Genomic DNA, 17,999 nt, shown 5'->3' on the forward strand with positions numbered 1-17,999 from the left:
ACAATGAAGTAATTCCTACCCAAAATGAAGAAAAAATCACATGCTTGTTTCCAGTAAAGAGGAATGTGAAGCCCTATAGCAAATTAACTCACCCGCGTAAGCAGTGATGAAAATTACGACCCAGGTTTTCTCCAGTGTAAAATGTAAGCATACTGAGGGTTAATTGGGAAATTTTAAACAACATGACTGATGACGATTTGGTTATATTTGATAGTTTTCCATTGGTCAGCCTTATGTAGGGCAGTACCGCCCTCCCTAGGTTAGGATGGTATAACACATACAATTTTAAAGTTTATGTTAAAGTGTCTGAAGCCTTCTCTACCATGAAGAATTACTTTATACCGCAATATGACAAGACAAATGGTAAACTTCAGCTAAAGGGAGATTTCTCTTTAATGTCCAGCTGTGGGAAATTGTATCCAACTTTAATCTACCGTCGAGTAAAGTCGATGTTTTAATTTGTCCAATGCTTTAGCACCACCTTCCTGAGAGTATGTAACTTTACCGTTTTCGTCACTAACCTAATGGGAATGTAAAAGTTTTCTAGTCCAATTTAGGCGTCGAAACAGACATTCACATACCAGCCGTCAACCAAAATGACGTTTCAGGTCAATGATCGCAAGGCCAATTCCCCGAAAAAGACATTAATACAAACCACCAAAAAAACTAAACAACACGAATTAGCACAGATTCATGCCAAGAGAAGCAGTCAACCATTTTCAGTGATGACCTGAATCGAATGAGTGAAGTTAGTATTCAAATCGTATACCATGTTATTGTATAAGTTGCCGATAATAAAATATTTATCTCAGTTGCCCTATAGGCACGATGGCTCATTACTATTTGCGCTATAGGCACGATGACTCATTACTAGTTACGCTACAGGCACGATAAACTCAATACTAGTTGGGCTATAGGCACGATAACTCATTTTAGTTGAGTTATAGGCACAATACTCATTAACTAGTTGCCCAAAAGACATGATAACTGATTACTAGTTTGCGTTATAGACACGATAACTTATTTTCTAGCGTGGTACACGATTTGAATACTCATTTTACTCAACCTTTCGCATTTTCTACATCACTGAAAAGCTATTGACGGCTTCTCTTTGTATGATTCCGTCCTATTTTCGTACTTTATATACTTTCTCATGTTCTAGGTTCATGGTAGATTTTATTAAAATGTCTGTTGTCTGTTTCAACGCCTAGATTTCTGACTTGTTGCGTTCAGGTACATGTCACCCCATACTTGAGAACATCTTAATTCTCGAAAATAAACAGTGGAAAGATAATTGAGGCTGTTGCATGATTTTCCCCTCTATTTGGTGGTTTTGGTTTTCCCACCTCTTGTAGTGCATTCCTCCCAATCTGGCCAAAATCGGCGCCTCATCCGATCACAGTAGTCCAATAATTCAGGGTGTTTTTCTGTGGAAAAAAAGGATTCTGGATCACATGGTTTGCCTGCTACTAAATAATAGATAATATTTGAAGATTTGCATTTAATGAAACACAAATTTATGTGGAATCGACTGACTGCATCTCTTCCTCTCAGGACGATGAAACTGCTCTATGGCTTGTTTTTTGAGGTCATTATGTTTTGTTCTTGGTGGTCGACAGAGTGAATCTAGCTCGCCAGCTCTAATTGCGTCTCTAGAGTTGGAACTTTTTAGTCGACAGCTCAGCTAGATTAGTACTTTCAAGCTTTCGTGTGTATTAGGCAAAGTTAAGAAAAAAGGAAGATAAACTCATATCCGTACATTCCTAAGACAAGAGCACCACTCATGACCGTGTATTCCTAAGGCAAGAACAGCACTCATAATTTTACATTCCTAAGGAAAGAACAGCATTCCTCACCGTATATTCCTAAGGCGAGAACAGCACTCAAAATCTTACATTCCTAAGGCAAGAACAGCACTCATAACCGTGCATTCCTAAGGCAAGAGTAGCACTCATAACCGTGTATTCCAAAGGCAAGATCAGCACTCATAATCCTACATTCCTAAGGCAAGAGCAGCACTCAAAATCCTACATTCCTAAGGCAAGAACAGCAAACATAACCGTACATACTTAAGGCAACAGCAACCCTCATAACGGTACATTCTTAAGGCGAGAACACCATTCATAACCCTACATTCCCAAGGCAAGAACAGCACTCCTAACTGTATATTCCTAAGGTAAGAACAGCACTCCTATCCGTACATTCCTAAGGCAAGAACAGCACTCATAACCCTACATTCCTAAGGCAAGAACAGCACACATAACCGTACATTCCTTAGGCAAAAACAGCACTCATAACCCTACATTCCTAAGGCAAGAACAGCACTCATAACCCTACATTCCCAAGGCAAGAACAGCACTCATAACCGTATATTCCTAAGGCAAGAACAGCACTCCTAACCGTACATTTCTAAGGCAAGAACAGCACTCCTAACCGTATATTCCTAAGGCAAGAACAACACTCATAACCCTACATTCCTAAGGCAAGAACAGCACTCGTAACCCTACATTCCTTAGGCAAGAACAAAACACATAACCGTACATACTTAAGGCAACAGCAACCCTCATAACGGTACATTCTTAAGGCAGGAGCAGCACTCATAACCCTACATTCCTAAGGCAAGAACAGCACTCATAACCCTACATTCCTAAGGCAAGAACAGCACTCCTAACCGTATATTCCTAAGGCAAGAACAGCACTCATAACGCTACATTTCTAAGGCAAGAACAGCACTCCAAACCGTATATTCCTAAGGTAAGAACAGCACTCCTAACCGTATATTCCTAAGGCAAGAACAGCACTCATAACCCTACATTCCTAAGGCAAATACAGCACTCATAACCCTACATTCCTAAGGCAGAACAGCACTCATAACCGTACATTCCTACGGCAACAACAGCACTCATTACCGTACATCCCTAAGGCAAGAACAGCACTCATAACCGTACATTTGTAAGGAAAGAACAGCACTCATAACCGTACATTCCTAAGGCAAGAACAGCACTCACAACCCTACATTCCTAAGGCAAGAACAGCACTTATAATCGTAAGTTCCTAAAGCAAGAGCAGCACTCATAACCCTACATTCTTAAGGCAAGAACAGCACTCATAACCGTACATTTCTAAGGCAAGAGCAGCACTTGCAACCCTACATTCCTAAAGCAAGAACAGCACTCATACCCGTACGTTCCTAAGGCAAGAACAGCACTTATAACCTTGCATTCCTAAGGCAAGAACAGCACTCATAACTGTACATTCCTTAGGCAAGAGCAGCACTCACAACTGTACATTCCTAAGGCAAGAGCAGCACTCATAACCGAACATTCCTATAGTACAACAGCACTCATAACCGTATATTCCTAAGGCAAGAACAGCACTCATTATCGCACATTCCTAAGGCAAGATCAGCACTCATAGCAGTACATTCCTTAGGCAAGAACAGCACTCATAACCCTACATTCCTAAGGCAAGAACAGCACTCATAACCGTATATTCCTAAGGCAACAACAGCACTCATAACCCTACATTCCTAAGGCAAGAACAGCACTCATAACCCTACGTTACTAAGGCAAGAGCAGCACTCATAACCATACATTCCTAAGGCAAAAACAGCACTCGTAACCCTACATTCCTTAGGCAAGAACAGCACACATAACCGTACATACTTAAGGCAACAGCAACCCTCATAACGGTACATTCTTAAGGCGAGAACAACACTCATAACCGTACATTCCCAAGGAAGGAACAACACTCATAACCGTACATTCCTAAGGCAAGAGCAGAACTCATAACCCTACATACCTAAGGCAAGAACAGCACTCATAACCCTACATTCTTAAGGCAAGAGCAGCACTCAAAACCCTACATTCCTAAGGCAAGAACAGCACTCATAACCCTACGTTACTAAGGCAAGAGCACCACTCATAACCATACATTCCTAAGGCAAGAACAGCACTCATAACCCTACATTCCTAAGGCAAGAACAGCACACATAACCGTACATACTTAAGGCAACAGCAACCCTCATAACGGTACATTCTTAAGGCAGGAGCAGCACTCATAACCCTAAATTCCCAAGGCAAGAACAGCACTCCTAACCGTACATTCCTAAGGCAAGAACAGCAATCCTAACGGTATATTCCTAAGGCAACAACTGCAATTCTAACCGTATATTCCTAAGGCAACAACAGCACTCATAACCGTACATTCCTAAGGCAAAAACAGCACTCATAACCGTTCATCCCTAAGGCGAGAGCACCACTCATAAGCGTACATTCTTAAGGCAAGAACAGCACTCATAACCGTACATCCCTAAGGCAAGAACAGCACTCATAACCGTATATTCCTAAGGCAAGAGCAGCACTCATAACCGTATATTCCTAAGGCAACAACAGCACTCATAAGCCTACATTCCTAAGGCAAAAACAGCACTCATAACCGTACATTCTTAAGGCGAGAGCACCACTCATAACCGTACATTCCCAAGGAAGGAACAGCACACATAACCGTACATTCCTAAGGCAAGAGCAGAACTCATAACCCTACATACCTAAGGCAACAACAGCACTCATAACCATACATTCTTAAGGCAAGAGCAGGACTCAAAACCCTACATTCCTAAGGCAAGAGCAGCACTAATAACCATACATTCCTAAGGCAAAAACAGCACTCATTACCGGTACATTCCTAAGGCAAGAGGAGCACTGACAACCGTACATTCCTAAGGCGAGATCAGAACTCATAGAGTTACATTCCTAAGACAAGAGGCAGTATGGGCTCGCATACTGTATGTGTATATGAATATGTACACACTCCTAATGACTCCTCGTTTTCACATGACTGCAGAAATGTTACGTACGACGTAAAACCTCAAGCATACACACTTACATTCTAAAGTAAGAAACCTTTTTTTAAGGAATGTTACTCGTAATTTCTACCTTACGGAAATCATAGACATTCCGTTTTCCCCTTTTACATGCGCGGTTTGTTTGGCTGGGACGTAAAAGCCCACATTTCAAAAGAACTACAACAGACGATTGTATACTTCTCACCTGTGATGAAAACGTCAGCTATCGACCCCGACATGTTGACTGTCAGCTGAGTTATCAGGCTAAACGCGATACAGTCCACTTCTGACGGCTGGTAGCCCATAAGAAACTTCTTTGACCCTGCATTAAAACCACAAAGTAACAGACAGTAAAATTATTTTCAGGAGCATAGATTTGAATGTATAACAGCTAACTGTCACGAAGGAAAACGACAACTCCAATCAATAAAATAAAAAATACTAAAAGAAGTCATAGAATGTTACCAAGAAAAGCCGACAAGGCCTCAATATCCTTCCTCATGACGTCATGGAGCTCTTCTCGCGTATGTCTGCCCATGCCTTGATAATACGCCGCCGTCCGCACCTTACGCCCTATGAACCATCGCACGAGGCGGGGAATCCCCGCCTCAGACATCCAGGGCTTGTCCTGGTTGTATAGCCAGCGCTCTATTATCATGTACCTGCGGTGTAGAGGAGAAATTGTGATTAAAGTTAGATTTGAGTGTCGGTCTGGGTTGTGTTGTCAGCGCTCTATTACCAATCTGATTAATTTAGCCAGTGCTATTATCAGTCTGAATAATATAGCCAGTGCTCTATTGTCAGTCTGAGATGTATAGCCAGCGCTTTATTTTAAGTCTGAATAATATAGCCAGTGCTCTATTGTCAGTCTGAGATGTATAGCCATCGCTCTATTATCAGTCTGAAAAATATAGCCAGTGCTCTATTGTCAGTCTGAGTTGTATAGCCAGCGCTCCATTATCAGTTTGAATTCTATAGCCAGTGCTCTATTATCAATCTGAATAACAAAGCCAGTGCTCTATTGTCAGTCTGAGCTGCATAGCCAGTGCTCTATTATCAGTCTGAGTTGTACAGTCAACGCTTTGTCAGTCTGATTCTATAGTCAACGCTTTATTGTCAGTCTGATTCTATTGCCAGTGCTCTATTATCAGTGTGAGTTGTATAGTCAGCGCTCTATTATCAGTGTGAGTTGTATAGTTAGCGCTCTATTATCAGTGTGAGTTGTATAGTCAGCGCTCTGTTATCAGTGTGAGTTGTATAGTCAGTGCTCTATTATCAGTGCGAGTTGTATAGACAGCGCTCTATTGTCAGGCTGAATTTTATAGTCAGTGCTCTATTATCAGTCTGAGTTGTATAGTCAGCAATCCATTAGTCTGATTTTATAGCCAGTGCTGTATTATCAGTTTGAGTTGTATAGTTAGCGCTCTATTGTCAGGCTGAGTTGTATAATGAGTGTTCTATTTTCAGTTTGAGTTGTATAGTCAGCGCTGTATTGTCAGGCTGAGTTTTATAGTCAGTGCTCTATTATCAGTCTGAGTTGTATAGTCAGCGCTCTATTTTCAGGCTGAGTTGTATAGTCAGAGATCTGTTGTCTGTCTGAGTTGTATAGTTAGTGCTCTGTTATTGGTCTGTGTTTTATAGTCAGCGCTCTATTATCAGGCTGAGTTGTATAGTCAGCGATCTATTGTCAGTCTGAGTTGTACAGTCAGCGCTCTATTATCAGTCTGAGTTGTATACTCAGCGCTCTATTATTGGTCTGAGACGTATAGTCAGTGCTCTTATCAGTCTGAGTTGTATAGTCAGCGACCTATTGTCAGTCTGAGTTGTATAGTCAGCGCTCTATTATCAGTCTGAGTTGTACAGTCAGCGCTCTATTATCAGTCTGAGTTGTATAGTCAGCGCTCTATTGTCAGTCTGAGTTGTATAGTCAGCGCTCTACTATTCGTCTGAGATGTATAGTCAGTGCTCTTATCAGTCTGAGTTGTATAGTCAGCGCTGTATTTTCAGTCTGAGATATATAGCCAGTGCTCTATTATCAGTCTGAGTTGTATAAAATCATTACAGACGTACAAGTAAAACCAAGAGCAGTGACCACAGTGTGATAGTTGGCAAACGGTCACACGTAATCGATGAAACGCGACCTCCTGTCACTTTACCTCAGGCAGAGTTTTATTTGAACTATTCATATATATGCATAAATAGTAGCAATCTACACGCCCACTAGCATCACGGCTCAAGCAGAATCTGGTTAAAAACGCAGGGTTGTTAATTACAATTTACTTAAAGTCACTCGTCTAGAATATTACTCAAAATACTGTGTTGTCATCACATTTAGCATCACATTATAACATTCTCTCCTAGAACATGCCTTGCGTCTTTCCAACATCATTGAAAACTGTTGACTGCTTCTCTTTCCATGATTCCGTCCTATTTTCTTACTTTATATACTTTCTTAGTTCTTTGGTGGTTTGTGTTAAACCCTGTTATAGGGAAATGGCCTTGCGATTATTGACCTGAAACGTCCTTTTTGGTTGACGACTGGTTTACGAATGTCTGTTTCGACGCATAGATACATCTATTTCATTAAGGGATATTTAAATGTCGTCCGAATGGTTTTAAAATAATAAAACGATTGTGTTAAGCTTTTCAGATCAGTTTAGAAATTTTAAATCTGTTGTGAAGCTGGATTAAGTTATATCCGTCTATCCGTCAGAAATTCCTTGTCCAAGGCCGGGATTGATCCACCATTTGAGGTGACTCGTGATAGAGAGTGGTGCATCTCACTCAGTGAACTCTTCCAAATTCCAAACGAAATGGGAGCGTACCAGCGCAGCACACTGACTCAATGTACAGTGTGGTCGTTATGAGTTCAAGTCCATCCTATGTGGGTTTCCTCTCTGGCCGTACTTTGTTCGATTTCCTCCCAACTTAATGTGTCAGCCGTCGAATAAGTGAAATATTCTTGAGTACGACTTAAAATAAATGAATAAATGAACATATATCATGCAGATTCCCAGAAAGGCACTATCTTGTGAAGCGGACACTTTGTGTGGACTTTCCTGTGAACTACATAAACAGTTCAAAATACGATACCATCTTACACACTTACCACGTCAACGATTCTTCCAAAAGTTTTGAAAATGCCCGTGCAACGGCCTGATTGGCTCGATCTAGACGGAAATTGAGGTCGACATCAAATTTCTTGTTCAGGAAGTCGATGCAGAACTGACTGTCCGCCTTGGAAACGCCGTTATAGCGAATCCAGGGAATCTTCCCTTTACTCGATTTCTTCATACCGTGAACATTCTGTGTAGAGCAAGCAACAAATATACGTATGATGAAAAACAATTGTTTATTCATTTCAGTTTTGTTTAACATCCTTCTCAGGGATGTCTGATTAATTTAATAGGCCAGGCTTACCTATAACAGATGTGAAGTAAATTGATGCGAATAGGTGACTCGCACTTGCAACCATGTTGAATCTTCAGTAACTAAAGACTGTCACTCTCAAGTGCACAGTGAAAGGCACACTCTAGCAGAGATAGAATTAAAGACTTACAGCATAGAGAATAAAACCAGAACAGCGACGACAGTGTGATAGACGTACAGCATAGAGATTAAAATCAGAGCACCGATGACAGTGTGATAGACGTACAGCACAGAGAGTAAAACCAGAGCAGCGAAGACAGGGTTATAGTTGACAAAACACGTAACCGATGAAATACGGCCTCAGTTTACGTCAATTTACCTCAGTTAGGTTTTATTCTAACCTTTCATGTTCAGGGCAAATTACACGACCCCTAGCAGTATGGCTTAACCATATTTTGGTAAAAAAAAGAGACAGTGATGTTAACTGCAATTTATTAGACGTCAATTGTCTAGAGTTACACTTGTTAAGAATACTAATGGTCTTGAGTGTAGGTAGCCTATAAGTATGTACATGTGCACATACTTTGAAGGTCACTGGAAGGCAATGAGAAACATATAAAACTCCTTGCCGTATTTAACAAAGCGGTTCAATGCTCTGTACTCCTCTGTTCTGCCCTGCAGTACGTCAGCTTATGAAACACTTAGGCGGCACACAAAAGTGCAACGCTGCAACCGATGACGATATGTTTTCAGTGCAATTTAGAACCATTTGTGTAAGCTCGTCGGAGTACCCCATTGCACCTTGTCAATTATCTCATCTGCATATATTTACCTTAATGATAAAATACGGAATTAATGTATTTATTGTGGTAAAAAGGCGTAAAGTGAAATTTGGAAGATCATTCAAAATTAGACTGACTATACAAAACTTGTTGCGTATTTTGAGATACAGTTGTCGGAGCATTGTCTGGGGGTGGGGGTGGTGACTGCATTACCTGGTAAGGTATGTTGGCCATCCTCAGGTAAGTTTCCAGTTTGAGGCAGTAAGGGGAAAAGCTGGGGGCATAGGGGCCTCTTTGGAACTGGTACAGGATAACGGTATTCGGGACATCTTCTGGACAGAAATCAGACCCACTGAAAAAAAAGCCATTCATGTGGTAATACAGTATTGTTATATGATCCAGTTATTCAGGGTGAGAGTTACGCAGGGTCAGGCGTTCGTGACGTAAGGCAACCAGTCAACCAGCTCTATTGACGTACGATAACCAGTCAACCAGCTCTCGTGACGTAAGACAATCAGTCGCCTGGCAAAAGTGACGTAAAATAATCAGTCAACCAGCCATTGTGACGTAAGACAATCAATCAACCAGTGATATTAGCGCAAGACAGTCAACCAGCGCCAGGTATCCTTATATTGACAGGTCGTTTAAAAGTCGAGAGTAAGGTTGCTTTGCCTTTATGACTTATGTGGAGTCGTAACTATGGGGTAGCGCTGATCTTACATCGGTTTCGATGACAATATTTATTGGATGCCTGAAAACACCGTGGAATTGTTCTCTGCAAGACACAAAAGCAACAATACAGATATTCGGAAGGCACATTGTACAGTGCAAAGTCCAAGATATAGTACATTTAAATGGAAAGGCAGGTAGGTCACACAGATATAGGACGACAGAGATAATTATCCATGACAACCAACATACACCCTGACGTCAATTTCACGTAACCGGTTTATAATTAAACCAAAAAGAAACATGATAAAACATTGTCAGAGACAGGTATTCGGATCTTGAGAGTTCAAATTCGGACAACTTTGTTATTTTAAGGCAATTCTTCACAATTTGAACTTACATTTTCCATTCCTGAATATATTAATGAGGTTGTCGGTTTTGATTCAAAACTGGCAGTGTGGAGTCAGCCCCTATGGCTTTGTGTAGTCAGTAATCCATCGTTCGTGACCTATGCAGTCACTAAGCCATCGCTCGTGACATATGCAATCACTAAACCAGCGCTAGTGACGTATGCAGTCAGTCAGTCATCAGGTGCTCGTGACGTAACCAGACATCATGCGCCCGTGACGTATGCAGACATGAGGCGCTTTTGATGTATGCAATCATCAGGGGCGAGTGATGTATGCAGGCGCTTATGTTTTATGCAGACATCAGGTGCTCATGGTGTACTGTCAGTCACCGGGTGCTCGTGAAGTATGCAGTCAACCAGCAAGCGCTCGTGACGTATGTAGACAACTACTAAGCGCTCGTGACGTATGCAGTCAGTCATCGTGCGCTCATGACGTGTGCAGACATCAGGTGCTCATGACGTACAGTCAGTCATCGGGCGCTCGTGAAGTATGCAGTCAACCAGCAAGCGCTCGTGACGTATGTAGACAACTACTAAGCGCTCGTGACGTATGTAGTCAGTCATCGTGCGCTCATGACGTGTGCAGACATCAGGTGCTCATGACGTACAGTCAGTCATCGGGCGCTCGTGAAGTGTGCAGTCAAACACCAAGCGCTCGTGACGTATGCACTCAACCACCAAGCGCTCGTAACGTATGTAGTCAACTACCAAGCGCTCGTGACGTATACGCTCGTGATGTACAAACTTCCACGCAGGGAGCCTCATAAACTTGATGTCTCAGTTTCCACATGCATGTTGCATGTGGGTGTACTCAATGTGTGAGGCATTCCGTGAATGAAATCTATTGTTCCAGTGAGTCATCGAAAAAATATAACCCAAAGACAGTGGAGGTGCTCGCATCCCTGACGATATGCGACACCCTGGACATCAGCAAATTTCCAATTTATGGACAACACGTGTACATGTTGCGTAGGTCCGCTATAACCCATGTAGGAAATGGGAATTTAGGTCTGCCTAAATAATTGAGTAATAGTGGAGTCTATTGTTCTTTTCTGGACAACGCCACTGGCTTTTTATAGTTGTATAGTAAAACTAAGACATAGCTCACAGGCAATACATCGCAACAGCAGAAAATGATGTGGTTTCATAAAAGTTAGCTACAGCGGATTTATATATTAGGCGGGAAATGTAAAGCGATCGCGTCCATTAATGGTTACATAATGTATTTATTTGTATATTTATTGCATTAGTGTTTTACGCTGTACATAAGAATATTTCAGTCATACGAGACAACGGCGACCAGCATTATGGTAGGAAGAAACCGGACAGAGCCAGGGGAAACACATGACCATCCACAGGTTGTTGCAAGGCCTTTCTTTGTTTAGAATAAAAATAACGCTCAAAGTAATCCCGATGAAACAGAGAATATGCAGAACATAAAAATTGATCAGAGACTACGACTAACCTAATCGTGTGCTAAAACAATGTCATGGTCTAAAAATTGCACATGCCTTTTAATTTCTAATATACATTAATTTTATAAATTATTATGTGTAGCAATCCTCATGTGTTCGTGATTTTATCTTGAAATTTCCCTGATCTTTTCTTTGTTTCTTTAAATCACAGTGTATATCATTGAACGACTTAAGACTAGCAAAGGACATAAACAGTGAACTTTGAATGGCTGAGTTAACACTGTCATTGTCAGAAATTCTCCAAACTGTGGACACGGAGCTCAGAAATGCATAACAGACGTGTTTCGTGACGCACATTGGGTGGTTAATTGAGAACTTTTAAAAGGCTCTGCATGTTCTAGCTCATAACACAGTTAAAAGAATTTAATAAGTGTGTCTTATTTGATATATTATATCTGAGTGTTATTTTCATAAAATACTTTGTAAAATAGGGCCAAAAATTGTCATGTACAGATCTGCACATTTCCTGACAAACGTCACATTTGAATACCCTGAAGGTTTTCTGTAATGCATAATAGTCCGCCTGGCCACAAACCACTCTTTTCCAGCTGTTGCATGCTATTCATAAGACAGAGTGCATATTTACTGATTTATTTTATTGAAGATATACATCGTACTTAAGAATAGCTCGCTTATACGATGGAGGCCAACATTATGGTGAGAGGAAACCGGGCACAGGCACGAGTAACCCATGACCATCCGCAGGTTGTTGACAGATTTTTCAACGTACGGCCGGAGGGGGAGGCAGAATGAGCTGGGTAGGCTGTATATATGTATTCAAGCAGATACAGGAAAGGTTTATATCACTTTCCTAGCTTGCTGTCGAAAAGAATTGCTTGAAAGAAAAGCTCGGCTGTTCACGATGGGAATCGAACAGGATTTGACGCCTTTAGCTTCGGTTCAGCATATACAGTCACATTTACGTTTAGCCTGAGTGCTTTGTATACAATCTTTTCAGTCAGTGGCTCTTTACATATGTAAATGAGTGAAAACCCGTCAAACGCCTACTATGGCGATGATTTTTTTCTCCACTCAGGTTTCATACCAGCCAAACAAGTGGCTCTCAGGGTCGTCCCTTTAAATGTACCTGTTGATTTTGTGTGAAAAATTAATGTTTCTTAACTGATTTAAACACATTGCAAGGAATATATTCTAGTCTAGCATACACGGCCGGACATTACAGTAGATCTCACCCGGTCTAAGTCTCACTTGATCTTTCCGCAATCAAGATCTTACCGGTTCCCAGGCAGAGCTTACCGGATTCCAGGCAGAGCTTATCGGATCCCAAGCAGAGCCTGTCGTGTCCCAGATCTTACTGGATTCCAGACAGAGCTTACCGGATACCAGACAGAGCTTATCGGATCCCATGCAGAGCTTGCCGTGTCTTAGATCTTACCAGATTCCAGCTCTTACCTGATCCCAAATCTACCTGATCCCAGATCTTACCTTGCGAGAAGTCTCTGGATCGCAATCAAGCCGACAAAGACGATCAATAATCCAGTAGCGACTGGTAACCATGGATACTGATACAGGTGGTCCAGTGCCCAGTTCAGATCCATCGCGGCGGGTTACAGGGTGATCAGAACGAGTGTCGATCCCGGAGAGAGCGGAGTTAAGGCTTGTGGTTCTCTCCTCCACACACCCAGTAAGCCTCCTCAAGTCAGCTGCAAAGCGCGCTGTGCACGATTACGCTGTCTGATTCATTATAAACGGAGAGTCCTCGGACTCGCCAACAGTAGGGCCTACACCACAAAGCGACTCGCAAGCTTTTCCTCAGCCATATTGAAAGTAACATATAAGGGAATTAACTCTTACGTGGCGCTAATGCAACTGGACGTGAGCTTATTCCGCCTAGTCTCCGAAAAAATGGCGGTCACACACACCACAGATTTTTGATAGCAGCCAATCCAGACTGACTAGTTTTCTGACCCCATATCTAGGTCGTTGGATTGGATCGCACAAGTGACGTTACAACGAAAACTCAGCTGTGCATATGTAGGTCAAAGTGCAACGTCTTGCGGTCTCTCACAAAACCGGTCTGCCTCATTCAGCTGTTCGCAGCCCTCCGTCATGGTCTGACAACCTCGTTAGGTTGTTATGATGATAATGTCGCCGTCCGTTCAAATGACCAGATATGAGTACATCAAGCATCCGGATGAATGTATGATTATGGCTACATGCCACTGTGTAGTATCACCGCCATATGGTGACCAGGAAATATGTAGGCCTTATTAGATACAATTGCCGCTCCTCTCCAAATAAAAGGAAAACCCAAGCACAACAAATACATGATTAACCCTTCTCATATGTGACATTAACAGCATTTAGATGGACTTATTTGACTCTTTTATCTTATTTAGACTGAAACTACATGTGAGCCCTTTTCACAACCAAGTATACTGACACTATACATATATGTATGATTTCTCGTGGAACGGGAAATAAACAGTATGCGTGTGCATGCTTGGGGTTAAACATCGTACTTAATCTTTCAATTATGACCACAAGGAGCCATCAGGTGCGTGTACATATACTGTTTCTCTTTGTAGCAGTGCGAGTCCATGCATGCAGCCATTGAAGCATCATGCGGAAGACACCAAACAGGCCAAGCGAGGCAGCAGTAAGTATCATTTTTAAAGTCTTTGGTATGACCCGACCCGAGTTTGATCCCAGGGTCACCAGAGGCGAAAGCTCTAACCATAAGCCACCGACGCGGTCTGAAAAAGTGGTGCCAGAAGATAAACAGCATGCAACACAAAGCCTGCAATCAGATTACAAGTATTGTGACCAAAATCTTATAATGGTCATAAGTAGTCTGAAAATTTCCCGGGCAAAACGCTTTATTTTACAAAATATAAATGGCACCATATAGCAATAATTTACCTTTAAAGGTTATCCGAGAAGCAGACCTGTTTCGTGAGTAAATCCTGATTGGTAGAGTCCTGCAGACGACGCATAGCTGATACTGTGGATGTCCAAAGCTCAACAAAACAGAATTACACTCATTTTAAAATTAAAAAACTGCAGGTTTTTCAGTGATAACTTGTGAGGTAGATCGGAATCGTCAAACAATACACGGGATACAACAGTTACAGGACAGTTTTGACAAAGTGAAGGAACTTTGCTCCACTTTTCCTGTTATAGCCGCGTTTGACAACAGCAGAAGAGTTACTATAACCCAGTGTAATAGCTAGTTATGGCCTTAGTGGTATCCTCCAAGATGGATACCCAGAAGCGTACACCGCAAAGGGTGCTGGATATGGCCGAACAAAGGTATGCCCATCGAAAACGGGACATTGGCAAGATTTCCGGGGGCTCTTTCTCAGAAGCGTCTTAACTAACGACGGCGATGGATTAATGTTTGTTACCTCGTCGATCTCTCAAAGAACGTCTTAAATCACTCCGGTGGGTGTAGCTTCACCGACCTACCACCGACCTAGTTTGAGACAAGAACTGGAGTTCTTCAACGAAAAAAGGTGAAAAATAAAATGCTCCTGAACTGACTCAGAGATAACAACATACATGTCAGATTTGACGAAAGGTGGCTACTCGCGCGAATACTTCTCTGGTCCATTTTCTGTAGCGGGTTATTGAGACGTACATGTTTTGACAGGTACTTACAGCAGCGTCTGTGGGCCACATTTGCCGACATATTTGTAGGCTTTCTCTTTGTTACGACCGATCTACAACACATCATCGTGAGTGCAAAATCTGCGACCTGTCAAGGGTTTAAATTTGTTTTGAGAAACGGTGACGTCGTAAATTTTATGACTTAAGACGGGCCTAAGTCTACGACCGTCCTAAGTCTCTTTCGAGAAACGCCACCCTGAGCTGTAAAAAATTTCATGAGCATACATTTTGACGCCCTGTCGTCCTTGAAAATGGGCCGCTTGCTCCAGTCCTCTCCAGTCACCCCGCATGACATTTCCATCCATCTGTAAGGGAGATGACACGCCACGCATGTGAATCTCTTTCAAAGATGCTTTAAGCACTGCTTTCTTGCCGGAGACATGTCACAAAGGCTTGGCAACATGACTGACCTCATGTTTGTTACCCGCTTCAAGTACAGCCAGTTCCAACCATATAGCGGCAAAAAGAGCTAAGTGAACTGCCCTGCATGATTGCTTCTCTGAGGTTGGCCACACACTAAGCATGAAAGTCCTCACAGTGTCAGAGAATACTGATGTTTAAAACAAGGGGGGCTACCGATGGGGTGAAGCGATAATAATTGTCTGGTATTACATATAGCTCCAGTGCTCTTCTGAATGAACAGACTGTATCACTGGTATCTATCAAATAAATGCACCTCATGCGCGTGTGATGTCGCCGTGCTGCTACTTGTTTCCCCTCAATCTGGGGCTAGGCAATGTATATTCGTTGTGTTAACTTGATCGCCGCGTTAGATATATGAACAGCTACAATCAAACAGCAAACGAGATGCACATTTTGTTCGTCATATAGGCCTAGATTTACAAACCATTTGAACACTGATTTCACTTATGCGCCTGGCCTTTCCAACATCATAAAACCGGTGACTGCTTCTCTTTGCAGGATCCCGTCCTAATTTAGTGCTGTATATATTTTCACAGTGGTTTGTCCGTTTGTGAACTGGCCTAGTGATTATTGACCTAGAGCGGTCATCTTGGTTGAGCGCTGGTATACGAATGACTGCTTCGACACATGTTCTACTTCATATATATTACTGAAAGGAACGTTACCACAGTTTTCTGTTGAACTTCCAACAATCATTACACTAAGCTAAACAGCCTTGTTTGTTTCACAGACCACCCTTTCTTAAGGTAAAACGATAATTCTTCCTTTGGTAGAATTCGATGAAAAAAAAATATTTGAACGAAAGTTGTAAGGTAGGAAAATAGTTTTATTTCTTTGAGAAAATGACATTGCAGTATCATGTAAATACAAAAAGAGACACAATCACCATAAAGCATTGTGATTTGAGCATGAAGCAATACAGAGTGAGAAATAGCTTACACCCACGTCCATAAAACTTCCATCCGTCAACAACCGTTTCATAAATTTCTTTTGAATTTTTTCTTTTGTAAACCACTTCTTTTTGCGTAAGTCTCAACGCCTTGTGGTATTACCACCAAGTGATCGTAATTTCTGAACAATAATTACAATTAGAGGTTACCAAGTTCAGCCAAATGCATCTAGCATGTAACACGTGTGTATGGAAACACTGCCCATTCACCTAAGCAAATCTTTTACCAGACCTTTCAGCTAAGGATGCAGAATAAAACCTTACCTTCATAAGTAAAAGGAGAGACCAAATCATTAAGCGCATATGTGAGCACAACAAAAAAAAGGAGAGGAAAACTGATGTAAAAAAACAGTACAAATGATAAACTGAAGTGTATCACTGAAAACAAAAATCTATATGTATCAGTGTACAAAGAGAAAACAGCAGCGTAAAAAGGCACAAAATCCTTGAAAATAAGTTTTCTAGAAGGCACAATGTGTTATAGCTGTCGTAATTAGCATTATCGTGTATAAAGCAAAAATGTATTTTAATTAGTGGAGGATATGCACACGCAACTCTCTGAGAATGACATGCTTGATTAAATGAGTTACCGTAAGGAGAAAGTTCTATGGGACTAAACAATATTACACAGTCCATCAAGAGTAACAATGCGGCGAAAATTGTGTTCTGGGGCTGAAAAACCCAGTTTTTTGAAGTTGTCTTCAAAGAAAGGAAATATACAAATGGCTTGTCACTAAATAACGTGCTTGCACGACCTTTTCAACACCAATGCCTGATGCTCTAGATAAGGAACTAGAAATCTATCCTACTTTGGGACTAAGTGTATAGCTGCAGACCTGTCTTAAGCTGAAAAAATAACACAGCTTTTTGGGGAATACGAGAAATAGCACCTGGCAGCAAGATGTTACACAGGCGGTGCGGACTACAGTGTTATGCAAGCAGGCTCTCTGGGGCTCACAGGTAGTTTGTCTGTAGTCTCTGGTGCACACTGAGCCTGTCGAAGAAACACTGAAAACATATTCTAGCATACAGCATCAAAACTAGATCTAGATGGACATAACCAATAGCTGGACAAACAAGTGTGTGGCAAAAGCAAGTGCGTATGAAGTAACAAATGTGTCATTTGACTGAATAAAGAAACAACAATAGGAAAATGGCACTGATGCTTCCTCGTGGTCAGTTTTTCTCTTTCTTTCGCTTCTTGGCCAACTTCTTTTTTGCACGGCGCCCTTTGGGTTCCCAAATTTCCGGTCCGTCGACAACTGGCTCTATTTCAGTGTAAGACGCGTCTGCGGCGGACGGGCTAGGTCGTTTCTCTTTCTCGGAGGGCTGAGGGTCAGATCAAACACAAATATCACTCATGAATATGCATTACGAATTAGAGATTGGCGTGCGATTGAAACAAAATACATTACGTAAATGTTCTCAGTACTGAAATGCCTGGAAT

The 17,999-nt window shown here is 41.7% G+C and overlaps 1 protein-coding gene across 1 annotated transcript; it reads right to left on the minus strand.

Moving 5' to 3' along the window:
- Nucleotides 1-1,320: 1,320 nt before the first annotated feature.
- LOC135463480 (failed axon connections homolog) lies at nt 1,321-13,126 on the minus strand. Its single transcript, XM_064740738.1, has 6 exons — nt 12,997-13,126; nt 9,211-9,349; nt 7,956-8,152; nt 5,312-5,508; nt 5,052-5,168; nt 1,321-1,427 (listed from the first exon to the last, which is right to left on the minus strand). The coding sequence occupies exons 1-6, from the start codon at nt 13,107-13,109 to the stop codon at nt 1,321-1,323; spliced, it is 870 nt and encodes a 289-aa protein (XP_064596808.1). The 5' UTR covers nt 13,110-13,126.
- Between the last annotated feature and the right edge of the window lie 4,873 nt (nt 13,127-17,999).

Source organism: Liolophura sinensis, chromosome 3, assembly GCF_032854445.1.
Source record: "Liolophura sinensis isolate JHLJ2023 chromosome 3, CUHK_Ljap_v2, whole genome shotgun sequence".
In the NCBI taxonomy this organism is placed as follows: domain Eukaryota; kingdom Metazoa; phylum Mollusca; class Polyplacophora; order Chitonida; family Chitonidae; genus Liolophura; species Liolophura sinensis.

What these genes read in the sequence shown, in the direction of transcription:
- LOC135463480 (XM_064740738.1), bottom strand. Translation starts at nt 13,109, where the DNA reads ATGGATCTGAACTGGGCACTGGACCACCTGTATCAGTATCCATGGTTA. An exon ending in TTGGAAGAATCGTTGACGTG is followed by an intron (nt 5,509 to 7,955) that starts GTAAGTGTGTAA and finishes TCTACACCGCAG; the next exon opens with GTACATGATAATAGAGCGCT. An exon ending in GGCCTTGTCGGCTTTTCTTG is followed by an intron (nt 5,169 to 5,311) that starts GTAACATTCTAT and finishes GTTTTAATGCAG; the next exon opens with GGTCAAAGAAGTTTCTTATG.